The 25859-nt window shown below is 41.7% G+C and overlaps 1 protein-coding gene across 1 annotated transcript in view; it reads left to right on the top strand.

The window, feature by feature from the left end:
• KDM3B (lysine demethylase 3B) overlaps nt 1–25141 on the top strand; it is a 49335-nt gene extending 24194 nt beyond the window's left edge. The window contains exons 9-24 of the mRNA XM_054388906.1: nt 29–230; nt 2222–2436; nt 3385–3537; nt 4496–4603; nt 5372–5499; nt 6103–6382; nt 7354–7610; nt 9100–9366; nt 16761–16932; nt 20268–20358; nt 20447–20577; nt 21799–21918; nt 22321–22460; nt 22792–22968; nt 23507–23641; nt 24588–25141. Of these exons, the coding sequence (XP_054244881.1) occupies nt 29–230; nt 2222–2436; nt 3385–3537; nt 4496–4603; nt 5372–5499; nt 6103–6382; nt 7354–7610; nt 9100–9366; nt 16761–16932; nt 20268–20358; nt 20447–20577; nt 21799–21918; nt 22321–22460; nt 22792–22968; nt 23507–23641; nt 24588–24668 (2657 nt within the window). The 3' untranslated portion in view covers nt 24669–25141. The remainder of the gene's footprint in view (nt 1–28; nt 231–2221; nt 2437–3384; nt 3538–4495; nt 4604–5371; nt 5500–6102; nt 6383–7353; nt 7611–9099; nt 9367–16760; nt 16933–20267; nt 20359–20446; nt 20578–21798; nt 21919–22320; nt 22461–22791; nt 22969–23506; nt 23642–24587) is intronic.
• The last annotated feature ends 718 nt before the right edge of the window (nt 25142–25859 follow it).

The raw sequence follows: 25859 nt of genomic DNA, 5'->3' as shown, positions 1-25859 counted from the left end.
ATTTTTACTTCTGCTTTGCCTCACCCAGTTGGCCAATCTGTGCTGAAAGACATGAGTAAGGTGAGGAAGCTGAAACAGTCAGGTGAGCCGTTTCTCCAGGATGGCTCTTGCATCAATGTAGCTCCACATCTGCACAAGTGCCGGGAGTGCCGTCTGGAGCGGTACCGCAAATTTAAGGAGCAGGAGCAGGATGACTCAACTGTGGCATGCCGCTTCTTCCACTTCCGGAGGTGCTCAAATCTTTCCTTCCTTCATGTGTGGTCTGTGTGCAGAGCTTGGACCGTGACCAAGCACAAAGTCATTATGTGTTTATGTACCATGATGAAGATTTTGAATGTCTTGCATTTCTCTGCATCACCTGACTGGAATTCCCTGGCTGGGGTGGGCAGAGCTGCATTTGGAGGAGACATCTGTGTGGTACGAAGTGAGCATCTTAGGTCCAACCTCACAAGATTGACTTTGTTGGGTGCTGCTTGATAGCACTTTGTACACCATAACTGTTCTCTCCCCCTCTGACAAGGAGTTCAGAACAGAGATAAAATTTTAATTTGGTCAGCAAGTAACCAGCCTCATGCTGGCAGTGTTTAATGTTTGACAAGGTTTTGTTAAATATGGAACTGATTTTTAGGGCTCGAACACTGCTTTTGTTTTCTCTCTGTGTTGTGTACATGTCTCACAGTTTTCTGACCTGTCGTGCTTCTCTTTACGTTCCCTAACTGCGTGTTCTAGCAACTGCTCTGCATCTCTTTCTGTAAAGATAGTAGAATGGCTTAGGTTGGAAGGGACCTTAGAGATGATCTACTCTAACATCCGTGCTGTGGGCAAGACTAGACTCTGCTGCTCAAGGCCTCATCCTGTCTGGCCTTGAACATCTCCCAGAGACGAGGCATCCACAACCTCCTTGGGCAACCTATTCCAGAGTCTCACCACCTTCATACTGAAGGGCTTCTTCCTAAACTTCAGAATAAACCTACTCCCCCTCAGCTTAAAATCATTCCTTCTTGTCCTATTGCTAGACACCCTTATGAAAAGTCCCACTCCAGCCTTCCTGTAGGATCCCTTCAGGTATTGAAAGGAAGCTCTAAGGTTCCCCCGAGTCTTCTCTAGGCGGAACAACCCCAGCTCCCTCAGGCTATCCTCATAGCAAAGGTGTTCCAGCCCCTTGGATCATCTTTGTGGCCCTCCTCTGGACTAAATCCAGTATCTCTGTGCTCTTGCTGTGATGGGGACACCAGAACTGGACGCAGTATTTGAGGTGGGGGTCTCACAAGGGCAGAGTAAAGGGGCAGAATCACCTCTCTTGACCTGCTGGCCACACTTGTCTTGATGCAGCCTAGGATACAGTTTGCCTTCTGGGCTGCATGAATGTGCTGCTGGCTCATGTTGAGCTTCTCATCAACCAGTACGCCCAAGTCTCAAGATACTTGCTTGCCTTCTGGTATGTGAAGGGTGAATTTGTAGTACGTGCCACCCATCCAGTAAAGATTTATAGCTGTATCTTGTCCTGAGCTTGTTAAAAATTAATCTAGCTTTGAAATTAAAGACAAGATTGTTTTTACTCAAAAAAGAAGTTACCTTTACTGTTGTGGGGAGATGTCCAGGGTTCTGTGACTTAGATTGTTACACCTTTTACCATGCAGAGATTAGGAGGGTCAACAGTTACAGTGGCAATTCATCTCTGTGATGAACAGAGGCAAGAATAGGAGGTATTGTAAGGATTTTCTTGTGTCTTGTAATGGGAACTATTTAGAACAGTTGCCAAGTCAGAGCAGCCTGTGCCAGAACTGAAACATTGCTTTCCCAAAAGTTAGGAAATAACTTTCTCCTCAGTTGAAACAGAGAATGGGAACCACACGTGGAGTTTTACAGTGTCATGCAGCAGCCCAAATATACTATATTTTGTCATCTCTGTCTACTTACACTATTAATAGTATAGAGAAATGTGACTTACCAAGGTGGTGCAATTTCCTGTATATGGAATTTCCCACCAATGCTTACTGGGACCTAGGCATTCATTCTAATGGTTTTTGCAGCCATTGCCTTTATGTACCTTATTCTCTGTGTTATTCAGGTTTGTGTAGTAATTGTACTGGCTATGGAGTATAGAGCTTTTGGCTCAAGCATTTTTTTCCCCCTTTCTGGGTTTATATTCTGACATAGATGGCATTATAAGTTAGTTAAAGGTGGTGCAACAGCTTCTCAGTTACCTTGTTTTTTGCAGGCTGGTATTTACCCGGAAGGGTATTCTACGAGTAGAGGGTTTCCTGAACCCACAACAGAGTGACCCTGATGCCATGAGCCTATGGATTCCTTCCTCCTCCCCTGCAGAGGGGATCGATCTGGAAACTTCCAAATATATCTTGGCCAATGTTGGGGACCAGTTCTGCCAGCTTGTGATGTCAGAAAAGGAGGCAATGATGATGGTGGAGCCACATCGTAAGCTGAGCTTTTGATGTGCTTTTTGTCCATCTCCTCTGTGTAATGTGTGTATGGTGCAGTGAAATAGAGTCAGGAGTGTAATAATATTTCCTATTAAGAGGCTTCATGTTCACTTCTTTGCGGGATGTGTAATTGTGGGACCAGCATTTGGGATTTTTCTTTTGAATCAGTGCAACATTACTGTTAGGGAAGCTAGCGGGAACTTTCCCAGGCATCATTAATTTTTTGTTAAAATAAATAGATGCAGAAATAGCTGACCCATGGTCCTAAGAAAACAGAAATAAGTAGCTTTTCTACCATATTCTACCCTGTTGTTCTTCAGGGACATTACGTAAAAGCTCAGGGTTTTTTAGGGAGGGAGCAGTACCTGCATTCAGCCTGCAAGGGCTCAGCTGGGCAACTAGCTGCCTGCATTGCCACTGTAAAGAGTTTAAAAAAATTCTCTGAAATTACCCAGTGGATAGCTCTGACTATTAGATTTTTTTCCTTAGCTTCTGGAGTATACAAGGGTAGCAGTTTGGAGAGGACTTCCCCTTTTCAGCAAATGTGTTGGTTTAGAATCTGAAGAATTGCCAAACATTTGATTAGTAAAACTAAATACCCATTCTTTATAGTTTTATAAACTCACATTATTTGTTCATAAAACAAGCAGAAGTTTTATAATTTTCCTCTTAAGTGTTCCTTGAAATTCAGCTATTGTAAACTCTGTCAAGTGCTCTGTTTCCTTGTAGTGTGTGTACTACCTGCTCTTAGTGTTTTTTAGTAGTCCCACCAGGCTAGCAACTCAAAGAATGTGTTTCTGGATGTCAAAAGCATGTGTATCTGTGCTCTGCCCTCAAATCGTGCTTCTGTTAATTTTCTTTTGTCAGTGTTACTGCAGTGTTCTCAGGTGGGATTAATGCAAAGTGTCAAAGCAGTGATTCCTGACGTTCCTTCTCTTGACAGAGAAAGTGGCGTGGAAGCGAGCGGTGCGTGGCGTGCGGGAGATGTGTGATGTGTGTGAGACAACTCTCTTCAACATCCACTGGGTTTGTCGCAAGTGCGGTTTCGGGGTCTGTCTGGACTGCTACCGCCTGAGGAAGAGTCGCCCACGGAGTGGTGAGTGCTGAAGGGTCCCCCCACTGTCATGTTTAAACTTGGCTTCTGATGGGGATGTTTCCACAGAGCGTTAGGGGTTGGAACAGCCTTCATAAGATCATCAAATCTGACCCCTCCCTGTCAGAGCAGGACCACTTAGAGTAGGCCACACAGCAACACATCCAGGTGGGTTTTGAATGTCTCCAGAGAAGGAGACTCCACAATCTCTCTGGGTAGCCTTCTCCAGGGATCTGTCACCCTCACAGTGGATAAGTTGTTCTTATGTTCACTCCTATGCTCCACCTTCCACCTGTTGCCCCTTTACCTATCATTGGACATAACTGAGCAGAGCCTGGCTCCACCATCCTGACACTCACCCTTCACATCTTTATAAACATTAATGAGGTCACCTCTCAATCTCCTCTTCTCCAGGCTAAAGAGACCCAGCTCCCTCAGCCTTTCCTCACAAGGCAGATGTTCCAGTCTCTTAATCATCTTTGTGGCTTGGTCCTGGACTCTTTCAAGCAGTTTCCTGAGGTCCTTCTTGAACTGAACACAATATTCCAGATGTGGCCTCACCAGGGTAGAGTAGAGGGGGTAGGAGCCCTTCTAATACACCCCAAGATGCCATTGGAAGGTGCTGAAGGGTTTTTGGGACAATTAGTGAGTATCAGGTTGGGAGGCTGGAGATTTGGGACTTTGACAGTGCTGTCTTAGATGCTGCTGTTCCATTTGTTGCTTCCATAGATTCTGTGTTTTATCTACTTGGTTAGAATCTGATTATTAAAACTACAGGCTATCAGCAGGCATAGGCTGTGTGCTGAGACAGACTTACTGAAGGTCCTGTTCTAATGGTCTGTATTTGTAATCTCTTCCTGAGATCACAAGGTCAGTCTACCCTGTGATGGAGAAATGTTCTGTACTGTAATATTTAAGTGACTTGATACAAGATTATGCTTTTTTTCTGTCTTCATTTCAGAGACAGAGGAGATGGGTGATGAGGAAGTCTTCTCATGGCTGAAGTGTGCAAAGGGTCAGTCTCATGAACCAGAGAATCTTATGCCGACACAGATCATTCCTGGTACAGGTAATGCTTAAAACATGCAAGGAAAAGTTCCAAATTTCATCTCAGTTCTGAGCAAGCAAGTGGAGTGCAACTTTGTTAGGGGAAACTCGTATTGGGTATTAGCAATAGGCTCTTCACTGAACAGCTGGTTGGTCACTGAAAAAGGCTTCCCAGGAAAGTGGTCATGGCACCAAATCTGTCAGAGTTCAAAGAGCCTCTGGATAACACTCTAAATTGTTTGACTTAGTGGTTAGGTGGTTAGGAGGAGCAGGGAATTGGATTTGATGATCCTTACGGGTCCCTTCCAACTTCAGATAGTCTACGATGCTCCTACAATGGGAGAAACTTTGTTCCTCCAGTCCCTGCCATGATGCTCAGAGGCTTGAGAGAGGTGGGAAAAGAATATCATTGAAAACTGGGGTGTGGGAGAAACCAGGCATTTGTTACCTCCTTCCTCTTACTGGGGGGGATAAAGAATACCACCACATGTGCTCCAGGTACTTTTAACATTGCTCTGAGGGATATATAGTCTCTTTTGAAGTTGCCTCATTGTAGAATCATTGGACATTGCATGGAATAAAAGGAGCAGATGATAGTCCATGGGATTTTTTAGGCTCAACAGCCTCGCAGTGACATTGCCAAGCCAGTGTTAGCAGAGGTCTCCACGCTACTTGGAGACCAGCATGCCATCTTATAAAACCCACTTCTCTGAATATATATTATATTTAAAACCTTGTTTTCAGGATTTTTTTTTACATGTGGTATTAAAGATTTTGGCTTTATTTCCAGCACTTTACAATATTGGAGACATGGTTCATGCAGCACGAGGAAAATGGGGTATCAAAGCCAACTGTCCATGTATCAGCCGGCAGAACAAATCGGTGCTGAGACCTGCTGTCACTAATGGGATCTCACAGGTGTGTCATTTGACATCGCGTTTTTAAGATATTACAAAAGTTAGATCCTTTAGATCAATCTGTTCTGAAGCAGAAGTTTGATTTTCTTCATGCATATTCTGAGTGGTTTAGCTTAGCAGAAATCTTCTGGGTCGGTTTCCAGGATGTGTGTTGCAACTGTTATTTACGCAGTGGGTATTTGCACTAATACTCTTATGTAGAAGTTGGGTGAGAAGCAATTCATATTGATATTGTAACTTAAAAGACTATGAGTATCTTGAAACGTGGACATTTATTTTGTTACTATTTCTGAATGCTAGTGCTGAAACTAGAGCAGTTCTGTTCCCACAAATAGTTCTGTTAAAAAAGAAAAAAGGAAACACCTGGGCTGATGTTGAAAGATGACATGGTAAGAATTCACACCACAATGCAAGGTCTGATGTACTCAGGGAAGAAGCTCCTGTGTTCTCTTGCTACCTAAACATAAAGGATCTATGCTGTAAAGTTAAAGCAAATGGACAAAGTCAGCAAACAAAACCCAATGCACTGGATAACTGAAATGTCTCCCAAGTTGAACTCTTCCCCTTATTCAGCATTTAGCAAGTGTTTATGTTCTTGTTTTAGCTTCCATCTGTAAATCCTAGTGCATCAGCCTCTGGGAACGAGAACAGCTTTTCCACTGGCACAGGGACAGCAGGAGTAGGGCAACTAGAAATGGACACTGTTCCAAAATCTGAACCAACTGATAACAGAATAGAAGAATCTGCAAAAACAGAGACATTACCAACCAATAACACCGGTGAAATAAAGACTAGCAGACCACTTTGTCCAGAAACAGCTCCATCATCAGCCTTACACTGGCTTGCGGATTTAGCAACGCAAAAAGCAAAAGAAGAAACAAAAGGTGAGCAGAAGATATGTCCTCTGGGGTTGGAACTAAATGATAAACTATAACCTACTGCTAGGTTGTTATTTTTTGTGACAGTACCTAGCCCTAAATAGAAAAGAACATGGTCATTTTTCTTCCTTTGCCTCTTGAGAACCAGGAAGTTCAGGCTCAGGAATATGCAGAACTGAAAAGATGATGATACAGCTGAAGATAACAATACTGTCTTGTCACTCCCAGTCTATTTCAGTGCCAGATCTTGTATTTCTTTTGTAAGTGATAGCTGGTATCTTGATGTAAAATGATAGTAGTTAATTTCAGATGCAGCTTTGTCTGTTTATTGCTGTTGAAGTAAATAAAGCTGTTTTGTTTGTTATGTAAAGCAATTCCAAATAATTGAGAGAGTAGATTCTGCTTGGAGGGTCAGATGAAACTGCCCCTTCTTTAATGCTTGATTGCGATTCTCAGTATGAAATAACAGTTCAAAGAATGCACCTTCCAGTTGTCAGAAGTAGCATGATTAACACAGAATTAATTCCTGTCCATATGCCTAGCAGGAACTACTTTATATGTTACCATTGAATGATCATGGCTTTTTCACTAGTTCTGCAGGGCTTAGTCACTGTAATATTTTGACTACAGTTAAAATTTGAAGTATTTCTTAACTGAAGTATTGATTCAAAAGGTCAAGGAAATGTTTTTTTAATTCAATCTATCACTAAGGTGTGATATCTTGTGTATCAGTTTCATATCAGATCTACTGTGCTGTTCAAAAACTTAACAGCATATGAAGAGTGAAATCTATCTGAAGTATAAGTTTGATTCTCTTTAAGGTACTTCATTCATTTCGAGTGATAATGTACCTTTGCAAGATTTTGTCACTGTCCTACATAGTGCTAGATCAAGTAATTCCAGTGAACTTTGTGATCATTTGAACCTTGCCTTTTTATTTTGTTTTTTTCTTCCTAATGTTGATATTTATCCTGCAGAATCAGGATCACTGAGGTCAGTGCTTAATAAAGAATCACATTCACCCTTTGGATTGGATTCCTTCAACTCCAGTACAAAGGGCTCCCCGCTAACCCCGAAGCTGTTCAATAGCCTCTTGTTGGGCCCAGTGTCATCTAGCAACAAAGCCGAAGGCTCCAGTCTCAGAGATCTGCTGCACACAGGGCCAGGAAAGCTTCCTCAGGTCCCATTAGACACAGGAATTCCCTTTCCTCCGGTGTTTTCTTCAGCTTCTACGGTAAATAATTCTGTATTCCTTGAATGATATCTGTTCTAGAATTTCATGATGGTCTGAAAGTTTTCATCTATATGTTTTTATAGCATCTTGTTCTGAAATGTTGAAATGTATGGAATATCTCACCAGAACTCACCACCCTACAAAACTGTAGAGAATTTAGGTGCTCTTAGTTTGTAGCTTGGTTTACTACTACTACTAAACTATTCCCTGCAAGCGATCAAGAAAGTGAGTTAAATACACCCTTTAGGTTGTTTAACTGATAATCAGCATCCTTGTGAATATTCACTTCAAATCCACATCTTTAAAAATATTACAAGAACATACCACAGAAAGACTAAAACCAATGAGCAAACCAATTCTTTGAAAAGCCCTTATGTATACTTCAAAAGCATTTAAGTTACACCTTAACTACACCTTAAGCTGTAGTTGCTGCTTCTGGTTGCTTATTCTGCAATTAGGATATCTTTGTTCCTCTTTAATCTGTTTTGGAGGGAATAAAACAAATGAAAAACCAACCACCAAACAACAACAGCAAAATCCAAACCCTGAACAAGTCAGTTGTATTTGAAATGGTTAAAAGAATTTAGTTTAAGATTCTCAAAGAATACTTGCTTCAAAAACTTAGGCAGATGGAATAAGCAAGATGATGAAATAAATGGCTTGTCTCCCAGCAGAATCTGTTTGGGGCTTTGTTCTGTGTCAGGCTGGAAGGATGCAACCTTGGGAACAGTTTGTGTAGTTTGTGTTTGGTAAAGGGAAATGTGCTGGAAAGTATGCCACAGCTACAGGGAGGTGAATCTAGTAGCACTTCTACCCCCTTCCCCCTCTAGTCCCACGTCCTGCTTTTGAATGCCCAGATGCTTCATACAGCATGTATATGAATAAAGCATACTTGAGAAGCAGAAGTTGTGTTGCTCAAATTGAGAGGAATAATAGGCTGTTTCTGGAGCAGTGATAATCTGTTGTGAAGACTAGATACTGTTGACTGTAATCGTTAAACTGCCTATTACCTATGTCATGGCCTCTAGAGAGTCAGCATAAAGATACATTTTTAAGACCATTATGAGCAGGTGATCTTATGATGTAGTTTTACTTGCATATGACAGGCTGTAGAAGACTAATACAATCCCAAGCAGCAATACAGGCTGAGATACTAATGAAGTTTAAAAAAAAAATGAGCCATTTTTGCCATTAAAGTGGCAGATTTTATATCACTCAAGTTTTCTACTCCATGACTGTTAACTGCAATATTTTCCTATATAGCATGTATCAGGTATTTTAAGTCTTATTATCATAAATGTATTTCTTATTATCATAAAGCTATTTCTGTTCATAACAGATTAAATACCTGTCTCTGAGCTGGCTTGTTTACTATGGCATGCTTTTCTGATGGCAGGATGGCCATCACTGAAATCTGAATGAGAGCAGATATGCATTAATATGTATGCTGTTGCAAGACTTAACTTACCTCTGGATTTACATCTTCTAGGGGGCCAAAGGTAAAGCCAGCCTGCCTAACTTCTTAGACCATATCATTGCTTCTGTGGTGGAAAATAAGAAGACTTCAGATGCTGCAAAACGAGCTAGTAATTTAGCTGACACACAGAGGGAGGTGAAGGAAATGGTAATGGGCTTAAATGTGCTGGATCCACACACTTCCCACTCTTGGTTGTGTGATGGTAGACTCCTTTGCCTTCATGATCCTAGCAACAAAAACAACTGGAAGATCTTCAGGGAGTGCTGGAAACAAGGCCAGGTGGGTGATAACAAATAGCCAACCCTTACTGCTTATAAGTAGCACAATGCTTTGACATGTACCTTGGTTATTGACAAGTCTGTTCAAAGCCTGGCGGATTTATAGAATCATAGAATGGTAGGGGTTAGAAGGGACCTCTGGAGATTGAGTCCAACCCCCTTGCAAAGCAAGACCACTTAGGGCAGATCACACAGGAACTCATCCAGGCAGGTTTGGAGTCTCTCCAGGTGAAAGAGACTCCACAGACTCTGGGCAGCCTGCTCCAGGGCTCCAGCATGCTCACAGCAAAGAATTTTTAACTCCAGTTGAGGTGGAACTTCTCATGTTCCAGTTTGTGTCCATTGCCCCTTGTCCTATCACAGGACACTGTTGAAAAGAGACTGCCACCATCTTCTTGACACCCACCCTTCAGATATTTATAAACATTAGTAAGATCCCCTCTCAGTCTGCTCTTCTCCAGTTGATAAATGAAGACTTCAGCTGTAGCACGGCTTGATGATCTTAAAGGTCTTTTCCAGCTGAAACAGTTCTATGGCTCTATAAATAGGGGACAGCAGCCCTGTTCACTTCATGCTATACTGACTCAAGCCCATGTGTTCTTGCACCCTGAGCTTTTCTCAGCTTGCCAGTATGACGATGTCTGCTCTGACAGCTTTTATAGTTGTAGTTTGTGTTGAACCTGCTCTACTACAGCCCAGTAGTGATTTCCTGCTTGCGTCCTAGTATCTACCCTGTACTTTGTAGCTTCAGGGAAAGGTCCATTACTTCCAGCTGCAAGCACATACAAATGTAAGTGCTGCATGCAGTAATTCCTGCTACATTTCTGCTGAAAAATTGAGTATGCTTGATGCAGGGGCTCATCCTGAGCCTAGAGTCTGTGGTGAACCCAAGTATTGTTTTGAACTCAAAGTCTTGTACTGACCACTCTCCTGGATTGTCTGTGGCATCATCAACCAGTTAGGCCTTCAGTCAGGAGATTGGACCTTAGATCTGCTGCCAGCATGGCCACGTTTACAGATTTCAATCCCTAGTCGTACAGCTTCAGACTTCTCCAGAGAGCCATTAACATTGGCCTGGTAAGCAAGGTCTTATAAGGCTGAAGGGAAGCGCTGCACCTGTAACTAACAGAACATGATGACCAACAGCATTCAACCTGCATTCTTGCTGCTTGGCTCTGTAGCTACTTCTGACACTGTTACCTTCACTGACTTCTCAGAATTGAAAGCGCTGGTGATAGACAGTTATGTCCCTTATCTTTTTTTGGAAAAGTCTTTGTTTTCAACTGTTCTGTTTTTATTGTGGTTGCTCACAAGACATGAGGACTGCTGACTTGTGGTGGAGAAATAGATCAGGCTGCCATGTTCCTTTTGGCACTCAGAGCCCATTCCTGCCAGAAGCAGAGTACTTTCCAGTTAAGTTTAGGGTATCTCATGGGACTGCACATTTTCTGAGTCCCCTGGGCACAAGCATAACTAGCACATAACCACAACAACTGTGAGGAGGACTGTGGCACCACCAACCAAAGAATTGGTAGTTCCTGTTTCTGACTGCCCTAGCTAGGTCCTGAGAGGTGGAAGAGGCTGCTATGCAGCACACCCTTACTTTTCTGACTACAATTTGGCTTGCTGCTGATATTTCCAGCTTTCCCCCTAATTGTAGTTATCTCCCTCTCCTGATTTGCTTGGATTGCAAAGAGGTTTTTGAATCTTGCATCTTTCTGATTTATGAAGTATTTCAGATCATTCTTTTGCAGTACTGTGGCATCTGTCATCCACCTGACTGGGGAAGAGCTCATTAGTTTCTGGTATACTCTGATAATTTTCTCAACCCTCCGTGTCTGAGGAGGACGCTGAAATGCTGTGAATACTTACAAAAGATGTGTGTGTCAGTTTCTCTGCAGATGAGGCTGGTTAATCACCAGGTGTAAGATGCTGCATGCGGCTGTGGAGTTCTGAACTGCTAGTGAATCCTGCAAGGCTTCTTACAGAGTCTAGAGATGTGATATGGCTTTGGAGACGAGCAGACTGAGAGAGGATCTCACCAATGCATATAAATACCTAAGGGGCAGGGGACAAAAGGATGGAAACTAGGAGATTCCATCTGAACAGGAAGAGAAACTTCCTTAGAAGGTGGCAGAGCACTGGAGCAGGCTGCTCCGAGAGGATCTGGAGTCTCCTTCTCTGGAGAAATTCCAAGCCTGCCTGGATGAGACCCTGGGCAACCTGCTCTGGGTGACCCTGCTTTAGCAAGGCAGTTGCACTGGATGATCTCCAGAGGTCCTTTTTAATTCCTACCATACAGTGATTACTGATCTTCTGTTAGATGTGTAGCTTGCAATGTGAGATGCCTTCCAAGCTAATTCACACTCTGAGGCTCTGGCTACAACTGTCATGCTCATCTAACCTTCTACTTCAGACTCTTCCCTAAGATGTGCTATTGATGGTTTTGGGTGACTTTATCACGTAGAGAACTCCTTGTATGGCAGCATATGAGGCAAGTGCATTGCTTATTCAAGGGTTCTCCAGTGGTGTTGCACTCGAGTTTCCTGCTGAAATGTGGAAAACAATCTAATGGAACTTCTGTCATTCTTGCACAGGAGAGAGCAGGTGATCCAGGCAGGCATCACTCTCCTGGAAAGGCTGTTCTAAGTAGAATTTCTTCAAGCAGAGATTCTCTCAACAAACTCTATTCTGTCGTGATTCTCCCTTAGTTGGCATCCTTCTGTACATCCCAACTGCACCTTTGAAAGTAAAGACAAAGAACATTAATTCCACCATTATCTTCTTCCCATTTTGTGGGAGGGAATATTTTAGTTGAAAAAAACTTCCTAGCTACCCTCCCCAGCACAATTAATGCACACTGGATACTAGATCTGAGCCATATGGAGATCTTGGCCATCATAGCATTCCAAATAGTTAAGAGAAAGTTCTTTTCCCACAGTGTTTGGATAACAAATTACATGCTTTCAGAGTGGTGAAACAGCAATGTTTTTCAAGTTCTTCATCTTGTAAATTGTCAGAAATAAGTTAAACTCTGTTTTATCCCAGAATTTATTGAAGCACCATAGGATTATTTCTTTCTTAAGCTGTTTTTCAAGGACATTTTGCTTTCCTGAATGTGGTTATTGCTTACCTAGGAAAACTGTCAGGATTCTCATCCAATAGCAACCTGCTGGTTTTGAATTTTCATGCATTTGTGGCTGTGTTGAAGATTCTTACTTTCCTCCCTATAGTCTCAGAGCAGATCCATCAGGAAATGTCTGCTAACAAAAGGCCACTCTACTTTCATCTTGCAACTCCAGCTGTGCTTATCACTAAAGAAAATGCTTTCTTTTTACCATGAGAAATTATCTACCTAATAGCTGGAAGGGTTGGACTTCTTCAGTTATTATTTTGAAGTGGTCAAATGAATACATCAGGGGTCAAAATTTGTCATTATTTTCTTGGATTGAAAAAGCCTGGTTTATCCAACAGCAGCACTTTCCACACATCCTGTGAAAGGTAACTGTTATTTTACTATTCATCTGTGATGCCTAGATTTTTGTAGACTATGATTAAAGCCTTTCCATTGATTTGATATTACAATTCCTGCTGGGATCAGGAAATATATTTAAACATGGTGTGTCTGCTCTGTTTTAGGAAGGTTTGCTTCTTGTCAGGGTGTAAATTTGGAACATAATGGAAAGACTGCCCAAGCTTGTCTGCCCCTTGTGCATTTACCCTCTTCTGTATTAGCATAAACAATACTACCAGGGAGAGCTGGAGAGTATCCAGAATGACTCAATGGCTCTGGGAGTAGCAGTCAAAAGCAAGGAGCCCACCTGATTTTCTTAATCTTGCCAGTGAGGGACAAAGGAGCAAACTGATCCTTCATGTCAGTCATTGTTTGCACAGCTGGTTTCTAAAAGGTTCTGGATTTTATGGTCATGGGAAGCTTTCTAAGGATCGGGGAGTACTTGGAAACATGAGATCCATCTAAGTGGGGCAAAAGCATCTGTGACAACAGATGGGTCAACGTGATTAGGAGAGGAATTAACTAGAAATTACAAAGGAGGGGAGAGTATGACCAGTGATCAAGCAAGGAGTTAGCTGATTGGGTTGGCAAGCAAGCAGTGCAGGGTGATGCAAATAGGAGAAATCCTGCTACTTGAGGAAATGGATGAAAGATGTCCACCTCAAGTGTATACACATAAGGAACTCTGTACATCACAGTATTGTGAGGAAAGCTCTCCTAGCACTTCTGGGAAATCAACATGACTAGGTGATTTTTTTTTTTTTTTGCCTGTTCACAAATGCACAAGGAGGAAGCAGAAGAAACTAATGTGCAGTTGCATGACCACAATCTCATTGGTGTGATGGAGAAGTGGTGGGATAGCTCATGCAGCTGTAGTATGGCAAGAGATAGCTTCACCTTTCCTGAGCCTTATGGAGACCCCTTGATATCTGCTGGAGGAGCAACGCAACAGGTCACAGGCACACCTGAAGTTTCTCTGAGTACATTGATGACCATGTCCTGACAGCTGATCAAGGAGCCAGCTAGGGAAGGGCATGCTGCTGAATCTCATGCTTACACACAAGAAAGCACTGGTTGTAGATGTGAAGGTAAGGGGCATCTTTGGCTGCAATGAATGTCAGATGGTGGGGTTCAGTTCAAGATCACAGCGTGGGGGGCTTTAGAAGAACGGACTTCCACCTTTTTAGATAGCTGCTTGGAAAAATCCCATGGGATATTGCCCTGAAGAGAGGCTCAGGAATACTGGTTGAATCATGCTTAACATTAGCCACCTGTGATGAGATGAGGCTTTTGACACCTGTAATGTCATCAGACAAGCTGATGAAGTACAGACTAAGTAAAGTGTGCAGTGTGGTGGATTTAAAACTGGTGCCATGCTCAGGGGCTTGTGATCACAGTCACTAGTGCTGTACCCTGGTGAGGTCAGTGTTGGGTTGAGGACTGGTTAGCATCTTCATTAATGACCTGTATGGCACAGGTTTCTTACACCCTCAGCAATGTTACAGGTGATACAAACTGGGAGGAATGTCTGTTTACAGCAGGTGGTTGTGCTGCTATTCGGAGGGACCTGGGCAAGCCAGAGACTGAGAGAGTATTAGGCAAGGAAAAGTCCTGCATCTCATGAGGAGTAGCACCTTGCAGTAGCACATGCTGGAAAGAAGTCAGCTGGAAAGTAGCTTTTCATGAAAGGATCTTAGGATTCTGGTGGACAAGGTGGTGACCACAAGCCAAGAATGTGTCCTTGATACAGAGAAGGGCTGTGACACCCTTGTGTTGCATTAGGAGAAGCATTGTCAGCAGGCCAAGGGAAGTGATCCTTCCCCCCTCCTTGGCACTTGAGGCACAGACTGGCAGTACTGTGTCCCATGCTGGGCTCCCCAGTACGAGAGGCATGGACTTACTGAGGAGGGTCCAGTCAAGGGCCACAAAGATGATGAAGGAATAAGAGCATGTCTCACGAATAGAGACTGAGAAAGCTTGAACTGTTCATCCTAGGTAAGAGAAGGCTCAGCAGAGTGTGGGGAGGAAATTTTACCAATGTTTATAAATCCCTGATGAGAGGGCAGTGGGCACAAATTAAAAACCAGGAAGGTCAACCTGAACACAGGAAAACAATTTTGTTGGTGAGTGGTCCTTTCCAACTTCAATATTTCTGTGGGGATTTTTCCCCCTTTTTTCCCCCCTCTGAATTTAACAGGGGTAAAGCAGCAACCCCTTGTTTTGTTTTCTTTAAACCGTATTCTTCTGGAGTTGAGGTTTCATTGCTGCCTTCTAAGAACTTAAGGGCTATGTTGTGTTTTATTTGAAAACAAAACCCTTTTCTGTTATTCCCAAGGCTGGGGTTTTGCCTCCATGAATTTCTGAAGGAGTAATTGTCCTCACTGGGAGTGAAGTGAATAGTAGTCCTCCTAGAGGCCATTGGGAATGCAGGTGAAGAAGTGGTGAGTTACTGGAGTGTTTTTAAGCAACATAACTTTAGAATTGCTTTTCTATAGACAAAGATACCTAGAGAGTTAATGCACTGGTGCTGCTCCTGCATCTAGGGCCATCTGTACTCCTTAGGATTGTACTGAGCTCTTTGTGGGCGTAAAATCAAAATTCACCTTTAATGTAGAGCACAGCTTGGAATTCATTCAAGCTTGAATAGACATTTGAACGGTTACTGAACCTAGAGCTCTTCAGGTGGGATACTCTAAGCATAAATTCATTTTGTACCATCTTTTCTCTCTTGTAGCTCTTACAGAGATTGCAGTGTGAGAGGACCTGACAAGGTCTTGAGCAGTGTTGGGAGAATTATCTGGAGTAGAATGGTGGGGAATAAAGACAAAACTAAAATACCTTACCCCACGCATTCCTCTTTCCTAAAGGCTCAGCTCGTTCCTTCATCCCTGACTCTTCTAGCTCCACGCCTCCCCAGAGCAGCACGTAGAGGATAGAGAATACCAGGGGTTGCAGTCAGTTTATCTGTGCTGCTCCTTTCTCCTCACACGTCTCCTTTGCTCTAGTGTGGAATCTCTTCCGCAGGGATATGATCCTTCATAAACTGCAGAAGCTTGGGCCCTCTCTATGGGCTGCAGTCTTTCAGGAACAGACTGCTCCAGCATGGGTTCCCAGTGGGCCATGGCTTTTGCCATAAAACTCCCTCTGCATGGGTTTCTCTCCTGTGACTGCAGCTTCTGCCAGGTGTCTGCCCCAGTGTGGGCTCTCCATGTAGCTTTTTCAGGATCTCTCCTTTTATTCTGGTGAGGAGTCCTTCATAGGCTGCAGTTTGGGTATCTGCACTACTGTGTTCCTCCACAGGCTGCAGGGCAGCACCCTCTTTCACCATGGTCGCTTCCACAGGCTGCAAGGGTATCTCTGGAGCGCATCCTTCCTCTCTTCCATCGCTGATCTTAGTGTCTGTAGAGTTGTTCCTTACTTCCCTCCCTCCTTCCCCGCTCCCACAGAAGCTGTGGAACACTTTTTACCCTTTCTTACTGTCACAGAGACACCAGCAGAGTCAATTATGGGCTCTGCTTTGGCCAGTGATGGGGCTGTTGGAGTCAGGAACAACCATCTGTGTCCAGCATGGGGCAACTCTCAGGCCTCACAGAGCCTACCTCTGCTGCCAGCACCTTGCCGTGTAGGCCTAATATACTTGCCTTCGTAAGGGTAATCCAATACCACTTCTAAGGTGACTGCACATGGCCTGGAATTAAGTTTGCTTTGACTCTGGTTGGTTGGTTGATTGATGCACAAAACCCAGATGTGGATAAAAATAGATTTGTGGTGTGATGTTGTTTGTATGATAGTAGCCAGGAGTCTCAGCTCTTGAGAAAATTTGGCTGCATGTGTAAGAAATTTGGTTATGGTGGAGTAAGCATTCATCTTTGTATTCTCAGCCCGTGCTGGTATCTGGTGTCCATAAGAAGTTGAAGTCAGAGCTTTGGAAACCAGAAGCTTTCAGCCTGGAATTTGGAGATCAAGATGTAGATTTGGTGAACTGCAGGAACTGTGCCATAATTTCAGACGTGAAAGTGCGTGACTTCTGGGATGGCTTTGAGATAATATCTAGTAAGTAATATCTATGGCTGACTAGTTTAACTGAGCGGTCTGTCTTGCTACCTTCAACTCCTCCTTTTCCATCTATTTTATCAAAACAACAACAAAAAAACAAAACAACAAATTAAAACCAAACAAAAAATGAACAAACAAAAAATAAAACACGAAAACCCCCACAAAACCAAACGAAAGAAATCCAAATAGCTACCAATCTCATCCAAAGAAGCCATTGCTCCTTAGATGTAGTGCACCCTAGAAAATAGTTTATTGGTGAAGGTTAGGGCAGGACTGCCCAAAAAACTTCCATCTGTTCTACTGGGTGTTGATGTGTGTAACTGTTACATGTCAAAAGATGATCCATTTAATGGAAAGCTTTTTTTATTTTTTTTTTTAATTTTGCTCAATGAAATTAAACCTCAGTTACTTTCAAGCTTGAACGTGGAAGATTTCACCTCAACATGAGAAGAAACTTCTTTACAGTGAGGGTGATGGAGCACTGGAACACGCTGCCCAGAGAGGTTGTGGAGTCTCCTTCTCTGGAGACTTTCAAAACCCACCTGGATTGCATTCCTGTGTGGACTACCCTAAGTGAGCCTGCTCTGGCAGGGGAGTTGGACTTGATCTCTTGAGGTCTCTTCCCACCTCTAATGTACTGTGATACTTTCATTAAGACAGTAATTTGACTCCCCTTATTCTCCATACAACTTCAACTTCTATTGTAAATCCAGAAAGACTCTGCAGACTTAAAATAGACTGAGGCTTTTGTTGCTAAAATTCAGACTTGATGGAATGCATCAACTAAGTAAACTTGCTATTGCAAATTATTTTTGTAGTACATCATCTGCAAGTACAAATGCAACCTTATATGTATTCTGAATAGCAATGCTGTATGCATACCTCATGTGCTAACGCATTACTTAATGGTTGAGTTCTTTAAGAAAACCTTTTGTCAAGTGTGGGTATGGAAACTAACTAGGTCAGATTAAAGGGCTTCTGAAAAGCAGAATACTCTGGTTTAGATTTTACGTACCTAGATGAGAGTGATCTTACATTTGCACATGTTAGAGTTGTAACAGTTCATTGTAGTGCTGCTCATTTTAGTGTTGCGTGTAAACCGATTTCTGTATTTATTGCTGTGTGCACATAGCAGGAGTGTTAAATTATTGGATGATTTAATGGAATGTTTGTTCAACATCCAACCAAATGACAGATTTGTAGGCCAAGAGTATTCCCTTCCCTAGTCATTTTCGAATCAAAGAGTTCCCAACTTTGTTTTTATGTGGTTCTAAGTACAGAGTCTTGTGGTTTGTACTGTTAAATTTCTTACTATTTCTGTTATTCCTCAGAAATAGAGGGCCTGGAAGGATGTAACAGTCTTTCTGTGTATTAACCATAACTGGGAAACTTCACAAACTTCACTTTTTGAGCTAGGGCATTCATGAAATAGCAAATTCATATGGGTCCAGTTATCTTTGAGAAATGTCATTTGCAGTTTTTCTCCAGATGCTGCTCTCAGCAAAAGCAATTGATGCTATTCTTTAGCTAATGCTTTTACCACACTTGCATGAGAAATGGTAGTGATCTAGGTTGCAAAACCTAATCACTTCTGATAGTTTCCTTTAAATACATTTTAGTTAGTTGTTTTTAGCCACATGCAATCTCCAGCTTGGAGTGTTGTTTGCTCATACTAAATCATAGGAAAACTGTTTGCAGGATATGTAGTGACTCTGACTTCTGTGTGATATGAACTCTAGATTTCTCAGATACGTGTGGCTGCTCATCCTGTTGCAACTCACATTGAGTTATTGAAGCATAGAAGTAGAATAGCCACTGAATTTGGAGGTGGTATTAAGATAATGCCTTCACGATTCTATATTTTAGCTAATTTTCATCTTGTGCTATTTATATTTAATATCTTTGAGCTAGACCTGCTTTTGTCAGGTCTGCCTTTTTGTTTTGATCCTCCTTAGACCTGCTTTTCCTTGCTGATGGCATGTTTGCAGGGGTTTGTGCAGTTCCATGTAATGTGTCAGATGTGTATGTTTACTTCCATGTAGCTCTTCATTCTGTCCTGTCTGAGTAGCCTTCCTATACAAGTTTCTTCACCTTGTTTGGGACACAGATCCTTGATGAGTTCAAAATCTTGAATACTGAAAGTTCTGAAACATGTATAAATTGAAGTCCTTGAGCTTTTTGGTTCACTTGACTCTTTAAAATTTAGGTCATCAAAATTTTTCTTTAAGTCATTCATGTTGGTTTTTGTATTTGCAGTTCTTAATTCCTTTTAACATCAATAAAATAATTTTTTGTTTGTTTGTTAATCTTGCAGACTAAAGCTGTCCTCTGTAGCCTGTTGATGTATAACACAGATATAATTCACAGGTCTTCAAGTGCTAGTTTCTTAGACATGCTTTCACTTCTGATGCTGTCAGCAACTCTGCTAGGACTGGGCAAGATTAGCTGCCTTTTGGCTGGCTGACAAGCACTGGTATGGCAGAAGTGATTATGTGGGGAAGAAGGGATGTAAACGTGGCAGGCTGCAGTACGCCAATTTCCAACTGATGGCTTCATGTAGCATTGTGAAGAATCTGGCAGAAGAGTGAATGTTTTCTCTCTAAATATGACACTGAGTTTTGTCTAAGCTGCTCCACATGCCATTTCCAGATGTGGCTGCTCTCTTGGCCACTGTCACACCTGAGGCAAAGCAGCAGCTGATGTGGTCAGTGCTGTCATGTCACACACCCACGACTGTGTACGTAACACCTTTCTGTGCTGTTGGGGCTCGTGTACAACTCTTGAAGAACACATACTTGAATTTAGCACCCTTGGTACTTAGAGTGCCTTGATCAAAGAAGAATTAAAAAAAACAAGGCTATTTTCCAACAAAGCTTGTAACCACCTGCCATTTAGGGTTTTGAGTATAGTGTACGATGGTTTCTTGCTTTATACTGAGCTTAGGGTTGATTTCAGAGCATGAGCCAATAACTTCAATTTTAGAGAAGCCACCACTCCTCATGAAATGAGAGATGAAACTGCTTTAGACTTTGCAAAGCATTCTGTCTTACTGATTTTATCAAAGGCTTGATTTCAAAGTTGAATAAAAGGTATTCTAAAACTTAGCAGCTGTGTAAGGTCTGTCAGAATTCTGCTGAAGGTAATGACAGAGATATCTAATTATTAAACTGCTGTTTGGTCATACTGTAATTTTTGGAAGCCCAAATTAAAATCAGAATCCATTTTGCTGTGCAATGTAAGATGTCTTGGTATGTAAGACTTACATGTTAAAGAACATAATGGACTGTGGTGAAAAGATGGTACATTAAGGAATCTTAATTTGTTTCTTGCAGAGCGGCTCAGGGCAGATGATGGTCAGCCAATGGTACTAAAGTTAAAGGACTGGCCTCCAGGGGAGGACTTCAGAGATATGATGCCTACAAGGTAAGCAAAACTTGCTGCCACTGCCTACAGGGCTGCTGTAATGCACTACAGGAGGAAAATGTCCCTTTGTTTTCTATTTGGTATCTAGGTTTGAGGACTTGATGGAAAATCTTCCTCTTCCTGAATATACCAAGAGGGATGGCAGACTGAACTTGGCTTCTAGGCTACCAAGCTACTTTGTCCGTCCTGATTTGGGTCCCAAAATGTACAATGCCTACGGTATGTGAAACCAGTTCTGCAGATAGTGTTTTTTATGACTCTTTATTATAGTCTTATACTTGGGGCATATGGAAGGCTGCGGGATTATTCAAAACTCAGTGCTCATCGTAGAGCACGTTGTCATTTTCTTTAATTGCTCTTGTGATCTGTTCCTGTGCTATTCCTTTCTCTGTCAGATGTGCCCTTTTTTTCCTTGTGGTTTCCAAGATGTATGTGTGATTAAGTTTGTAAACAGCTCTTACTTAATACATATGTAATAAGCATAATGCCAGTGCAGGGTTCAAGGGAAGTTTTGAGACCAGTTAATGATACATTTGAGAAGAAAATTAGCCATCTTCTGGGTACTTTGATCATATTTCTGACCAGGGTTGTAATTTTCTTAATCCATGTCTATCATCACAGACAAAATGTAAGACCAAACGGTCACCGTGTTCAGCTTCCTGAATCAAATTATTTTATCCTCCTAAGATTGTAATTATATAGTAGGTAAATAGCATACAATTAGAGGAAACTTTGAACACACAGCACGCATGGGGCTGCAAAGCATTAAACTTTCAAACTGTTGCCAGCATAGCAGTGTGGAGGGTATACAAGCAATTAATACATGTCATATCAACTTGAATGCTTTCAGTTTCTGAATATACTTATGTTGAGATCCTGGCCAAAAGCTGGCTTTGCAGACTTTTAATTCAAAACAAGTGACTGGTAAAGATCCAGGATGTTTGTAAATATCCAGTTGATTTGGAAATTCTTAAAATTTCAACTGTAGAGCAAGATAAATAACATTTAATGTAGTTGCTCTTTGTACTGAAAAATGTCGAGTGATACTGAAGGAAAAAGCTGCAGCCATGTTGCAAAGCAAGTGTCTGGAAGCAAACACACCCTCATATAATGTCTGTGGCCCTCTGTGAATATTGAGGGGGTGCAGGGTTTTTTAAGGTTTTGCATTTCAATTATCAATACACCTACATGCCTACTAACTTTGTATTCCAAATCTGAGTTCCCTACTTCAGACTGCATAAAGGACCATAAAAATACTAGTTAGCAGTAAACCTTTTACTTAAGCCACGCATGGCATGGAAAGGACTACTTCATCTGTCCTTTGACACTGGTTTCTGCTCTCATTGCTGTGTAAAGTTAGCATTCTAGAAAGGTCTTTCAGTCACATGATTTGTATAAGAGTTTAAATAGAATTTGGTTTTATTTTACACTCTATTATAGGCTTAATTACTGCAGAAGACAGACGAGTTGGTACCACAAACCTGCACTTGGATGTGTCCGATGCTGTTAATGTCATGGTGTACGTTGGGATTCCCATTGGGGAAGTGACTCATGATGATGGTAATGCTTGAGGAAAGCTGTTTTCTGTCCATTAAAAATCAATTGTGTGTGACAAAGACGACTGACTTTTATTGTTTAAGCGTGTCATATCTGTGCTATATAACCCAAATATGTATGTCTGCAGCATGTGTTTTAAAGTGCAGTAATGCTTCCTTGGTTCTCAACTGTGAAAGAGCAGAGCTCTGCTAGAAATCAGGAGAAAGGGGAGTTACGTTACTCTTTCTTCTCTTTGTATTTGAATAATAAATCAGTTCAGTTTGTGCATAGAACAGGCACTGTGTGATGCAGGACTGCAGTAGCAGTGTGACTGGATTTAAAGGCTTAAAATGCTCCTTCCTTTTCTGTATGCCAAAAATGAAAAGCTTTATAATAATTTTGGTTTTACCTGGATTACATTTTCAGAGGTTCTGAAAACAATTGATGAGGGAGATGCTGATGATGTAACAAAGCAGCGAATCCATGAAGGAAGAGAAAAGCCTGGAGCACTGTGGCACATCTATGCTGCCAAGGATGCTGAGAAGATACGGGAACTTCTCCGGAAGGTATGTTGGTTACAAAAAGGGCTTGGGCTTAGAGGGATCCTTGACTAGATTGCTTACAGCAGCTGAATAACACAAATTGCTTTCAATATAAGGTGCATAGGCATTCAAATGCTTTCTTTGAGGATATTGATAGTTGTCATATTCTCAGGTTTTCAGCCTGGTCTAGAATCTTCACACTAATACATCGTTACTTAAGACCTAAATGAGCTTAATGAAAGTGGTGTCCTGCCTTGAAATTTTATGTTTCCTGGTACAGAGCTTTTTCTAAGCCAGAAATAATCAAGGTGCTGTGTCATGGGGTTTTACCTCTCTCTCCATATCTTGGCTCTAGGTTGGAGAAGAACAGGGCCAAGAAAATCCCCCAGACCATGACCCCATTCATGACCAAAGTTGGTACTTGGACCAGACCTTACGTAAGCGACTCTATGATGAGTATGGTGTACAAGGCTGGGCAATAGTGCAGTTCCTTGGAGATGCTGTGTTCATTCCTGCAGGTGCTCCTCATCAGGTAGGTATGCCAATTCTAAACCAAATAGGATAAATAGAATTGAATTTGAGGCACAAAAAATCTGCAACTTGAAAATAGCTCTTAGTTAATATTGCTGGCTTGGGTTTCTTTTTTTTTTTTTTTTTTTTTTTTTTACGTTTGCAGTTATTACAGGAACTGTTTGAGTTGTATCTTAGTCATTGTATTAGTAACAATTAACCTGAATTATGTGTATAGGACTGTGAGTGAATGGTGGGAAAGCATTTCTGTCTAGTGAAACTTCATCCAAGGGGATGTGATGCCAAGAAAGCATTGAGAACAGTAGAGAGCTTGCTTTAGATAATATTGGTGTGTGGGAGAGAACAGGGAAGATGTAAGATGTCACCTAGCTTGTTGTGGTTTTACTGTTAGACACAATTCTGTGAGAGATCAACTAGTCTTCAGTTCCTGTTTCTGATAAGTAAATGTGGAAGAACCTAACATGCAGGGCAGGAGTGGGTTGGGGTTGTGTGATTGTTTCAATCTTGATTATCTGTCATTCGATACGGGTTTTTTTTAGGTCCATAATTTGTACAGCTGCATTAAAGTGGCAGAAGATTTTGTATCCCCAGAACACGTGAAGCACTGCTTCCGTCTGACCCAGGAGTTCAGGCACCTGTCTAATACTCACACAAACCATGAGGATAAACTGCAGGTAACCATTTCATGGTAGCACTCACTAAATATGTCCTGTGTTTTGCTGGCTTTACTCAGCAGTAAAAATATGTTGCTTGTGATTTTGGGCGGGGGGGGGAAGAGGAAAACGCCCAACTTTCAGCAACCTCGGATGTCCCTATTTGATAAATACTTTAAAAAACAATGAATGCACCAGTGTCTACACTGTTCTGTCATCACAAGTAAGTAACAAGCTGTTACATTTTGAGAACTTTCCTGCTGTTGGACTAGTGAATGTGTCATATTAGTAAGTTTTTAAATGGCTGAATCCTAATGACAGTGAAGTGTAGCAGGCAAATTAAAAAAACCACAAACCAACAAAACTTTTAAAAAGGAAAAAGCAGTGCTTTTGTTTTGAATAAAAGTGTTTATTTTACTGAGTACACTGGCATTTTTTTCTTTGACTAAAGGAAGATTGCTCTGGAAGTGAAGGCTGGTTTATTTAAATCAGGGAGGTGGTTTAGTGGTGGACTTTGCAGTGCTGGATTTATAAGTGGACCTGATGATTCTATGATCCTGAATTAGTTCCAAATAGGAATCACACAGAATGTTAGGGGTTGGAAGGGACTTCACAAGATCATCTAGTCCAATGTCCCTGCTAGAGCAGGATCACAAGAACTTTTTCACAATAAAGTCATATATGTGACTTTATGGTATACTTCCTCCTAGCTCTCATGAAAGAGAGACTTTATCTTAACATAAGTAAGTGTAGAAGTTAATAAATGAGTGCAGTTGTCAAAAATATTTGTCATATAACTGTGACAGTTAAAATTTGTGCTGTTGACATCCTGAGCAGCAGTAGCGTATATTTTGTGTACACTTGCCAACTGTTGGCGAATTTGGCTTTCAGATTTGATTGCACATGTATGTGAGACTCTCCTTGTTAGTCTGTGGAAGTTGATTTATTTATTTTTGTCCTGTTACAGGTGAAGAACATTATCTACCATGCAGTGAAAGATGCTGTTGGCACACTGAAAGCCCATGAATCCAAACTAGCTAGATCGTAGGAACTGCTAATTCCAAACACCCTGTGAAGTAAGCCTTTTTGCTCACAGTACATACAGGGACTGCACATGACTGCCTCTGCAGGAGCAGGGGCTTCTCAGTGAGAGCTGGTGTGGTCAGTATTACACACACTCTTCAGCCACTGTTTTCTATGCTGCCTCAACACTGAAGGTCTCACAGAAGGTCGCACTGTTACACGCAGAATTCAGATTCTAACGAAGGGTTCCATGTCCCTTTCCTGTGGCCTTTTGCAAATTGGAGTAATGTGGAAACCACTGGGTGTTCCTGCATATTATGATTAGAAATGGTATAAAGAGTGTGGATGTTTCTTCTCCTCATGCCTAGTTAGTCTCCACAAAGTTAGAAGGAATGTGCTGGAGGTGGGTTGTCCTACTGCAGACTTAGTTAATTGGAGCAAACTTCCCATGTGAGATACAGGCCAAGGAAAAGAATAAAGCTATTAACTGCACTCCCCTTCTCGTAGCCGTTTCTCTATACACTGTAGAGTTGCAGAAGTAAAGGGAGAACCCACTTTTTTTCCCCAGGAGACTCCAGAAATAGGAGAATTGTGTATTTAGTGAAAAACTAGGTTTGTAGTGAAACAGTTAATATTTCATGAAAGTAGATATTTTTAGTATTTTTGAAGTACCACAACTGTTCCTGGATTTTCAAGGAAAGGCGCATTACATTTAGTCTTCCTTTCAATAAAATCAAAAAGTGAGTTTTAGAAAGCGGTCCAAAACAGCACAAAAACAGCCAAAGGAGAGTGAATAGAAATTGACACCCCCATCTTCCTTGCCCATATTCCTCACCCACCTTACCCTCTCTTCCTATGCCACCCTACTTCCTCAGAATGAGAAATAAAAAGGAGTATAAACTCTATTCTCATGTGGAGATGTTGTACATCTCTCCCTGCACTGGTGACTGCAGGCAATAGTTCACCCAATACCAGTGCTAGCTGAAAACATCTATCCTTTCCAAAGTGAAGGAAAAGTTAACTTTCAGTGTCAACTTTGTCCAGAACTATTTTAAGTAAAATGTTCCTGCTTGATAGACCTGTATTCAGAATTTACTAATGTCAGCATCGATGCAATGGATTTCATTGTCTGGGTACATGGGGAAATGTATCTACCTTATATCCAGCTGTACTGTAGTGCCACTGCAGGCCTGTTAATATGTTCACGGTTATTTCA

The sequence above is a fragment of the Indicator indicator genome, chromosome 18 (assembly GCF_027791375.1).
Source record: "Indicator indicator isolate 239-I01 chromosome 18, UM_Iind_1.1, whole genome shotgun sequence".
Classification (NCBI taxonomy): Eukaryota; Metazoa; Chordata; class Aves; order Piciformes; family Indicatoridae; genus Indicator; species Indicator indicator.
Note: the sequence above shows the minus strand (reverse complement) of the source record. Positions and strands in the feature narration are given on the sequence as shown.